The following is an 11,001-nucleotide window of genomic DNA, read 5'->3' on the forward strand; positions in this document are numbered from 1 at the left end:
AACACTGCTCGTAGTATTCCCTTGTATGCCTCTGCGTGATATTTCTATCCGTACTTTGATCGAATAACCAAGTCTGATATCCTAAAGACACGCTTTTTTGTCAAAATTTCTCCCAGTCCACATATACAGCAGCATCCTGCATTGAAGCCGATAAGCATAACCAGATCTCACCAGCACAAAATTGCGCAAAGAAACATGTTCTTAGCTATTTCAAAAACATTAGTGCTTTCATAATAACAGAACACATAGTGCTTTCCTATGGGGCTTGCATCTTTCTGGGCAAGCAAATCAAGCTTTCAAGGGGATCTAGAGCTTCCTCCATATGGTGCCTTTTCTAGAGTAAACCTGAAATATTGTACCTTGTTAATTCACTGGGACATTCGACATATAACGCCAGGTACCCTATAAATACTACTATTTTGGAATGTCATTCTTGACATCCCAAAGGCGAGCTACGTGCTTGATATTTGTGCATTCACATCTTGGGCAACATGTACCATGTTGCGAACCCTCCAGTTGGTAGCGCCGCCGGTCCCCAATACCCAGGCAGGAATGTAGACAACAACCAAAAGCAGGACGAAAGTGAACGTGTATTTTACATACTGTACAGCAAGAGTGAAAGTGACAAAAAGTGGGCCACACGTGACCGCTTAAGTAGCCGCTGGTCGGGGAAACCAGGCCGATCCGGAGTCGGTTCTCAGAAGACGACCTTGGTTAGGCTCGGAAATCCTCAAAGAATGGGCAGCTTGAAGGTGAGCTAAGATGGCTGCCCGAGCCCGGCGAGATGCCCAAAATGGCTAGTTGACAAATGGTTGACACGTTGTTGATCTATGATGAACGAGTCATAACAACCATCCTCCGCTGTATAGCTCTAAGGCACATGGAGGTATAACTGCTCCATGGAACCCCTCTCCCCCTCCGTCTTGTGACCTCCGTTTAGTTTAGAAAACAAACATGACTGATGCATTTTTAACAGGAAACACTTAACAGTAAACGAGGAACACAAAGCTCGTTCACAAGTACCGACGATCACTGTAGTGTGCAGCAAGTCGTTAAATGTATAAATCAGAACCAGCAACGGCAGCACAGCACAAAGTATTGTTAGTGATGTATAACAGAGACAGTAGGGGCTGTTTTAAAAGTACCACGCGTAATCAGCGTCGTTTTTGTTGCTGGCGGTAACAGCTGTTTGTGCACGACCTCCAGTGAGCTTTGGACCGGGAAGTGACTTGTGTCTAGCTGCCAATGTTGACATCACTATCTTTGACGATGTTGGTTTTAAATTTGCAGAGCGGATTTCAAAATTCCACTCCATACCGATCGTTAGCTTTTTATTGGCGGCGGGTTACTTCACTTACTTCGCTCACGGGTTCCTCACAACGTTCTTTTTGCTTAATTTGTGCAATTTCGACTTGAAAACTAGGCAACAGCATCCAGCAAAAACTATTTTTGGGTGAAAGATGAAAGTCACTGAAAAGGTTAGCCACCTGTAGGACTCGAACCCACATCTGCTGGATTCGGTAATCGACGAGGTCAACAGTCGGCGGTCATAATAACGAGGGCAGAATACACGTGTTCTCCTTGGTCCGTCCTCAAAATTTCGGTCACAGACGGATTAACGAGTTGTCATAATAACGAGGGTGAGTTACATGGAGTTTCTATGGGGAAAAAACGGTTCCCTAGGGAACAGGTCACAAAGTGAGGATGTCGTATTAACGAGTGTCATAATAACGAGTTTAGACTGTAGGTATTTCTCAACACGTCATTTAACTTTCTGAAAGTTAACTAATTGATTATGCCAATTAGTTAATTGCCAGAGATGGCAAGTAACTACGTTTTTGTATTTTCACTACAACCCTCAGTTGTCTCGCGACGTAAACCCCAATTATTATTATTATCACTACAACTACTCACTACACCTTGAAACTGTAGTTTAGAAAAAAAAGAACAAACCCGAAAAATAATAATAATAAGGTGTTGCTCTTTCGCCCCCTGAAAGTGCCAACCACAAAAGACACATAAAAAAAAAACATGTATTTGCTGTTACGATGTCACGTTACGTCGCAACGTGCCTCCACAATTTTATTTGAACCTGTCGATTTCATTGTCAAGGCATTCGGGGGAGGCTTTTTGGTGGTGCTAGCAAAATGTAAAAACAGACATCCTATATTTAATGTCTATCACGGAAACAGGCGTGTATGAGCAATTGCTGACGTCAAATGCAAAATTTGTATTTAGTGATCCGCTTCCTTTTATATTTATACCCTAAATTTTCACGTTTACCGTTTCAATTTTTACTTTTAACCGATTTTGTTTAACTGATACGGGCACGCTTTTTTTAAATAACATATATGGAAACGAATTTCGCTATGGCCAGCAAAGGGCCAATGCTTGTAGCTTACGTATTACACCGCCTACAGACCTTCGAGGTAACCTAAGCTTCGTTAACCTCCTAATTAATTCTGTATGAAATTATATTTCAAATCCAGTGCTCTCATTCTCAACACAGACTTGTCCTTTCAACACCCTTTCCTTTATTTTTCCACACGCGCACCGAGATGTCCGCACCGCGATGTCCCGCAAAGAAATGTCTGTCGCCAGTGTGAGCTACGTGGCCATTATGAGTTGCTTCTCTCGTTTTGAGTGTGGACGTGAAAATCCGATTCCCGTGCTAATAAAGGGATTCCGAAATCTTATACTTGAATCCTAGGTTTTCATAAAGTACGGACCGAACAGCAAACATCCGAATTTTGACGGTAATGTTCAGTGCCAGCTAAATGCACTCAGTTGTTCCGTCCATCGTACCGGTACATGCACACCGTGTCGTTACATCGAACGAGCCATTACATCCATCGTGCAGTTACACCCAACGATGGATAAAACGGCACGTTGGATGTAATGGCTTGGATGTAGTGACCCGCTTGGGTGTAATGGCTGGAGTTGGATGTAGTGACCCGTTACCGTTGTCCAGGTGGTCTACAAAAATGCAAACAATTACAAACAATTTGGCTAAAATATTTCAGATATGGATTCAATATTTGGTACATGGATTTGTGACATTTCTCGTCCCTCGTTTGGGACAAGTGTTCCCACGTCCCCACTAGTTCGGGATGTTTGTCCCCCCCCCCCCCCCCCGCAGCTACTGGGTTTTCTCTCTCTCTTTTTTTTTTCAACCAACTGGTAAGTGGTCTGGGGTAGCCAGTCTGACTTCATTGTGACTTACTTCCCCATTTTTGTTCTTCGTCTATCACATCACCAGACCCCCCCCCCCCCCCAATCATCCCCGTCACCCCCAAAAGTTTGGCAACACCCCTTGATTTTGTTCCGTGTACCACTGTTACAATGTAACTGCACCCCCAATTTTTTGCACCCCCCCCTCCCGAGCTTGCGGTTCTGGATAAACTCTACTGGGCAATGTTGATGATCGTCGCAACTTATTGCACTGCTGCAATAGTCTTGACTCTAGGGCGGCTGAATGAGCTACATTTGCCGAGAACAAAGACGACGGTGGCGCCATGCCTGTCGGATTTCAGTACTGCCCTTCAATCGTCCACAAATGGCGTGTATGAAAGCAGCCCAAGACAACAGTCCACCCCATACATGAACTACCATATCGCCCCTGCTTATTCTCCCTTTCACTACATTGCGATGCCAGGTGCAACGCAGGCACCGCTGCAACAGCGAGAGGACGGCACGTTATCTGAGATAGGGGACATAGAAAACAACCACTCTGCGGCGGCGTTATCTTACACGTACGTAACGCTGCGTTCGCTGCACTCTCCCGTTAAACGTGCAAAAGGCAGCGGCTCATCGATTTACCCGTGAGAAGATGTCGTCTGAAAAATACATATCGGGATTCTGTGAAACGCTGGATTGGCGACCCGTTGACTTTGTGGACCTATCGTCTGCACTATGCTGCACCTTATGCAGCGTGATTCCCGGTAAGACCTTCCTTCTACAATGTTCTCATGCAGTATGCCAACTCTGCTACGATGGTCTACTTAAGTGTGGTGGACGATGTCCTATGGACAAAGAATGCTTCGAAGAAAGTGGAGTGCAAACGTTTGCCTTCTCGCAACGTCGAGTTGAAAGACAGATCGTGTTGTGCATGAATTCCAAGAAAGGGTGCGCTTTCGTCGGAACGGTGGAAGAAATGAAACATCATTTTTTTAAAGAGTGCGAATTCCACGCTGTCACGTGCAAGCTCTGCAGGGCTAAGGTTCTTCGTCGGGAGGTCGTGAACCATTACACACAGCGCTGTCAACACAGACGGTCTTCCCCTGGTGGAGATTATTCCCGTGGTGATGGTGTGGAGCTCGAGGCGATGCCCGACGTCTCAGTGAGGAAATATGAACAGAATATAACTTCGGTGGTACGGCAGCTAAACGAGCATCAAGAACTGCTCAAGAGAATTCTCGAAAAACAGGAACGGTTAGATACTGCAGTGAGCAACGCTGGAAACGAATTTCACGAGCAAGTGGAAGAGCAAACGAGATTCTTAGGAGAGGCTGTGAACAGAACACTGGAAAGATCGCTGAGAGATACGAACAGGAACTTGCAGGTGATAAAAGAAGAGATAGAGGGGAACGTGCAACAGTTGGATGTCATGCACGAAGGCTTGAATAGCGCGATAGAAAAGCAATTTAATGAACAAGCAGGCGGGATAAGAAGGAATGAAGAGTTGCTAAAGAAAGTTCTTGAGAAACAGGAAGGTGTAACTACTGATGTGAGTAATGTTGCGAGCCAGTTGCAGGATCTTCACGAAGAGGAAACGAAAGTTTACAATGAGGTGTTGAAAGCCAAGGTGTTACTAGAACACTCGGACGCTACTCTGGAAAATATGGAAAGTGTGAAACGAGACCTGAATACGTTATTGCAGCGGTCGGAAGAAGGAATAAAATTCATTAACGTGGAAGTTGGAGAGGAAAAGGAAATGAAACCCATTGCGAAAGCAATTTTTGATATCAGTCAGAAAACAGAATCCCTGGAAGAAGCTGCAAATAGTCTGCATCTCCAACGGTTATCAGATTCTAACGAAGTGTTCTATCACATTGAAGGGTTTTCAGAGTTTCGAATGGAATGGGAAGGAAAAAGAGTAGCTCGTTTTTCTGATGTGTTCGTTTTCTGCGGATACTCTGCGAAGTTGGAGGTGGACATCAGCAAAGTTGATGGTGTCATGTACCTCGGTCTATTTTTCTGTGTCTGTCGGAGCTCGCGTGATTCTCTCTTGAAGTGGCCCTTCACCATTCCCTACACACTTATGTTGGTTCATCCAAAAGACGAGAAGAACAATATTGAATTGTCTAAAACGGACTTTTCCACTAACACATTATGTTTCTGTAGGCCAATCACAGCTCAGAACGTGGGGATGGGGATAGGTGAACTCTGCAAAGTGGAGGACGTTGAACGTCTTGGCTTTGTCTTTCAAGATTCTCTTTGCGTTGGTGTCAAGGTCCATTCAGGTCGATGATCAGTGACACAGATATGTGTGGAAGGCGTGTTGAAGCAACAGAGGTGCACCACAGGAAGAAAATGAACAAGTTTGCGTGAGCTCATCATGCCCGGCGCTTCCTTTGGAGCTTTACACTAACCGCAATTTACTATTACCCGTTCTTCACGAACCGCTGATTCGAAGATACACGACGGCTGTGAATCGAAGAGGGATCCGCATCTGCAGGACATTTACCACAGCGTGTAAAAATTAATGTTTAATGAAGTATTTCTCCGAAACACGGTGTGAGAGACATTTATTTTTTGGGAAGCTTTTTTACAAATTACGAGCAATTGAAGGAAATAGTAATTACGAGAAATTCAATTGGTTACCAACAAAGGTTAGAAAGAAAGTAACCCCGCCTTTACGGCACTCGGCAGTTTCAAGAGGACGCTGTCCGACTGAACGACCATCTCCGGTTTATCGACCCGTCGATGGATTTCGTTGCCACACACCACTGCTCGCGTCAAGAAACGTCCATTCTACACCGACTACGCCTTAAAGGAGCTCTGAATGCAAACTCAAAAATTTTCCGTTCCTAACGCGTTGTGGAAGCAGGTAACTTAACTTGATGTTTAACACGAAAATTTTCTCTGTGCGCGATGTTTTTCGTAGAAAAAAAGACACTGGAACATCGCCGCGCGTGTTCCCACTCGACTCGCTCCTCCGGGTCAAACGAGGAGGAGAAAGAAAAAAAAACCGTCATTGGTGACGTAATAAAAGTTGAAAGCGGCGACCGCGCTTCTATCCGGGTCAGTGCTAGCCGGTTTACTTTTCTTTCTTTCCGTTTTCTTTCACCCTGCTTTCTATCTGTCAAGGGATGAATAAGGGAGGACCTCGATATTCATGGTCGTGAAACCCCCGTTCTCGAAATTCATGTTCTGGAAACAAGGAAAAAGGGAAATGCTGCTTCGTAAGATTATATGCCGCGCTTAAGAACATAACATCACTATTTAACCACTCAAATTCAAGAATTTTCTAGCAGTCGTATTGCCAACTGTAGGAATTTTCTATATGTGTTCAAGTCGCCTTAGCGAACGAAAGACACATTTAGAAGCCATTTGGCTTAGCAGGGCGGCATGTTGGTTGCTTAGTTGTGTGCTTGCAATATTATGGGTGGGTTAGTCGCAGTTTGCCGTTGGCAGTTTTCCGCGCGCAACATGTGCATTTTATAGTCAGCTAAAATTTACGCTAGTCACGTGTTGTTTCGGTGCACGCTGATATGTCGTCGGACGCAAACTTAACCGGCATTGTCGGTCATTATATGGTGGATAAAACTGATGCACTATATGGTGACAAAACAAATGGCGCCGAGCACGGATGAACTCAAACTTGCGTGTCTGCGTCGTCCACATTTGTAGTCTGCATCGGCCAATTCTCGTTTAGCTCGATGGTTGGTAAGTTGACCATAAATTGTGGTGGTCTTATGACACTGCTTGGCTATGTTGGTGTGTAACTCAGGCAATGAATGTTCAACTCCTGATGCCACGATGTGCCGGCAACGGCATATTGCGATAGATTTCACTGGATTGTATCTGACAACGTATGGGCAAGAACACTCCTCGAGCTGAATAAGGAATTAACTGAATGGCTAACAAAGTTGCTAGTCAAAGTGACGGGCACTAGTGATCATAGCGAATTAGTGATATAGCGTATATTGGTATAATGACATAGCGGACGGAATTAGTGGTCATAGCCATGCAGGGATCATTTCGAGGCGTGAAGTGAAGCAGCGCTTAGTGCAGCACTGTGTTTATACGTATTGCCACCAGCAACACAACAAGAAACAGCCACCACGATAACGAACAGCATACAAAACACAGACACGGACAGAACAGCGTTCAACTGGCACCTGAAGTTTATTTTCATAATCCACCTACTCCGGAAGGTCGCTTTAGGGAAAGCAAGGTCAAGCGGGGAGAGGTTGACCGATTTATGGTTGACTTCGCTCGGGGAGTTCAATGAGGAGGCCTCTACAATCTTACGGTCTAACCTTGAATAGTGTCTGTAGACCAGTCTTCGTTTATGTATCTGATAAACCAAAGAAAAAGCAAAAGAAACCTCTTCCACCGTTGCAGCGGGGTTCCGAGTGAAAAATAGCAGACGACGTTCTTCGAAACCAATCAGGGGCTCCACTTTTCTGACGTCAAAATGACGCAAGCGTCTCGACGGCTCGTTCCGGGTATTGCCACCGTTGCGCACGGTCGCGATTTTCAAAATCGAATTCTGCGATATTTATGCACCTGTTGATAGTATTACTTCGCATGGTGCATTTTAATATGCTTATTAACCACTTGGTTCAAAAAAATGCTAGTGATTAAAGTGCTTTCCTAGCTCCTTTAATGCCGCCAGGACACCTCTACTTCTCTGTAAAATGGGTCTTCTCCAGTCGCCCAAATGCCCCCACTTGCGCTGTTGAAGCTGATGTGCCACACCTTCTCCTCGACTGTCACAGATTCGACACCCCTCGAGCCACGCTGAGACGACGCCTACTCGAGCTGCGGTGCACGGACTTTTCTCTGGCCACTCTGCTTGGCCCAGTACGAGATCACACACAGCGGTCTGTGACCAAAGCAGTTCTGACTTTCTTGAGAGATTCAGGTCTGATGAACAGCCTGTGAACTCAGACATGCAATCTCATTCTTCTGTGCCCCACTCTCACCCTCAACACATTAACCTCATGCTTTCCTTTTAAAGTCATCTTCTGTGATTCATCTCATCATTCTTTCACCGTTTGTTTGTCATCTTTTTTTTGTCATCTTTGTCTTTAATCTACCTCATCCTTCTTTCATCATTTGTTAGTTTTTCGGTATTTCCCTAATTCTTTTTCTTTTTCTTTATTTCTTATTTCTTAATTTTCTTTATTTCTTTTTATTTATTTATTATTATTATTTCTTTCTTTCTTTAATTCTTTTTATTTATTTATTATTATTTCTTATTTCTGGAATAGCAAGCAGACGTCCCGTTTGGCTGACCTTTCCCCGTTTTTTTTCCTTTTCGTCTAATAAATATATCCCCCCCCCCCCGCCTTTACCGCGTGCATATCTGCGCGGACTGTTATGACCCAGACGACAGTTTCGGCGCCGTTTCTCAACCCCTATAATTCTATCAAGTGGCGCATTTTGTGGTAGGATGAGGTAAAGGCGGCATGTGTTTCACATTGCTTTCAGAAAATCGAAAGGGAAGAGGAACGTCACTTTTACTTTACACGCATTTTAAATTAGATTTTAGAAAATTTCCTTTCTCGGTATTTGATAAAAGAAGTTACAGTGTACGTGAAAAAACTTTTCCAGGCGTAACTACCCCCCTTGACCGCACACTTTAAAAGGAAATAATTCTTGTACTAATAACTCATCGTTAAGTACATGAAAGAGGTGGTCAGAATAAAGTTCAAACGATTTGGAAGATCTAGTTTGATTGATGAGGTTTTGTGCAGTCTCTACTTCATTACTGATGAAATGTAGAGTTTCGGCGAACGTCCTTTATAAACCTAGGTGCTCCTAAGAACTTGACTCCGTTCTATATAATTTTGAAAAGTATATCTTTGCACATTAGTTCAAAACCTTTTATATTGTTCGAAAGTGGCCTGTCTATTTTCTTTTTACAAGAAAATGCTATAGTGATGATCGAATTTGTTGTAGTGATGATATATGGAACGGCAACAATTTTATTTTGACATGATGAATGGAGAGTTTCCTCGCCAGTGCCAATACGCTACCCCAATGTAGGTAGTGATGTGAGGAATGAAATTAGCCCCTTCACAATACGGATCGAAGTGCGATGGTGTCAAAAGAGCTTTAAGGGCAGAGTGTTGGTGGGCTGGATTTGGCCAGGGACCAAGCAATTTTGATAGGGGGGGGGGCGAGAGTTCATCAGATTAGGAGACCCGGATGCGTATTTTGAAACCTTGACTGAGAAATGCAGGAGACTCTGAAAATTCGAGGCGGCGCTAGACGAACGCCAATTCGCAAACAACATGGCCGCTCCCTGTTTACATTTGTCATGATTGTAAAGGGTGGGTTGATTCGCGACGTGCGCTCCAAAGGAAGTGACTCTGTCTAACCCCACAAGAAGCCTCTACTTAACGCCAAAAAAGACTACCACAGCAGCCGTAATTAAGGAGCTGCAACCAATGTTTGCATGCTTTGGCGTCCCAGACAGAGTCCGGTCAGACAATGGACCACAGTTTGCTTCAGTAGAATTCCAACGATTTTTATCTGCTCATGGGGGTGGCGCACGTCACGTCTAGCCCACATTTTCCGCAGAGCAATGGACAGGCAGAGCGTACAGTGCACAGGGTGACGGCTCTGCTATCTATGTCAACAAACATCAACGACGCTCTTGTGGCATATCGGACTACACCGGGTGTGTGTGAGTAGTCACCGGCGGAACTCCTGATGGGCAGAAAGCTCAACTCGAACGTTTCCGTATCTCCAGAATCCCTCATCCCTATCTGGCCTGGAGTCCGCAGATATAGAGAGCGGTACCGGAAACTACAGGTCTCACGGGCGACAGGGTATGACGCAAGGCACCGGGCAGCAGAGCGTTGGCAATTACAAAACAGAACTGCCGTACGCACCTTAGACGGCGCCGCCACACACGGCACAATAGTGGCACAAGCCGATACCCCGAGATCGTATCTCGTCTAGACTGAAACGGGGCTGAAGAGGCGGACGAGAAAGCATCACCACGAGGTACCGCCATCAGCACCAACGAGGCCGACAGATGTTTCATCGGGACGGCAACGTCAACTTCAAGACAAGGTGGTGAGCCCCAAGTGGTGCAAACCAGGTCGGGGCGAACCGTGAGGAAACCCGAACGCTACGGCTCCGGGAACTGTAAATAGATTTGCGTAGTGATTGTACGATGCGCACACTTAAAGGTGAAGGTATGGTGTAAAGACGATGACGACGGATTCTTTTAACCTGAGGCTCGAGCACTTGGCTGGCATCCATCTGTGCGGCTGTGTCTTTCATGTAGTCCGGCTTCTGCCTAGTCCCTCGACCATGACAAGGGTAAACAAAACCCTACTGAAAATGTTACGGGCTGCAACAGCAGAAGGAGCAGACTGGCGGAAGAGACTTTATTCGCTTCTTGCAACATACCGCGTCACGACACACGGCAGTACGGGACACAGCCCCGCAGAACTAATGTTTAGACGAAGGATCCGCTATGACATCCCGGAGGTCCTGGGCTGTCCACACGACATCGCTGTGAGGAAACGCGATGCGAGGCAGAAGGGTCTTTCGAAACGTCACGCTGACGCTAGACGCAGTGCGCAACACAGCTCTGTCGCAATCCGCAATACTGTTGTCTTGGATCAAGAGAGAGAGAGAGAGAGAAAAAACAAGCTGTCGACAAAGTTTGCTCCAGGAAAATCCAGTTTCACTGAGAAAAAAGGAAGTCAAGTTATCGTCGGAAAAGATTACCTGCAGCCAGGGAAAGGTAACAGAAACGGAAACGGTATTATACAGGAAATATAGCAGGTAACAGAAACGGAAACCGATATC

At 45.3% G+C, this 11,001-nt stretch overlaps 1 protein-coding gene across 1 annotated transcript; it reads left to right on the top strand.

Annotated features, from left to right (window-relative positions):
- Positions 1–491: 491 nt before the first annotated feature.
- On the top strand, positions 492–6,227 carry LOC135389266 (TNF receptor-associated factor 3-like). The gene is made up of 3 exons (XM_064619331.1): positions 492–752; positions 1,291–1,398; positions 3,854–6,227. The coding sequence occupies exons 1-3, from the start codon at positions 492–494 to the stop codon at positions 5,468–5,470; spliced, it is 1,986 nt and encodes a 661-aa protein (XP_064475401.1). The 3' UTR covers positions 5,471–6,227.
- Positions 6,228–11,001: the final 4,774 nt, after the last annotated feature.

This window comes from Ornithodoros turicata, chromosome 3, assembly GCF_037126465.1.
Source record: "Ornithodoros turicata isolate Travis chromosome 3, ASM3712646v1, whole genome shotgun sequence".
NCBI classification, from domain to species: Eukaryota; Metazoa; Arthropoda; class Arachnida; order Ixodida; family Argasidae; genus Ornithodoros; species Ornithodoros turicata.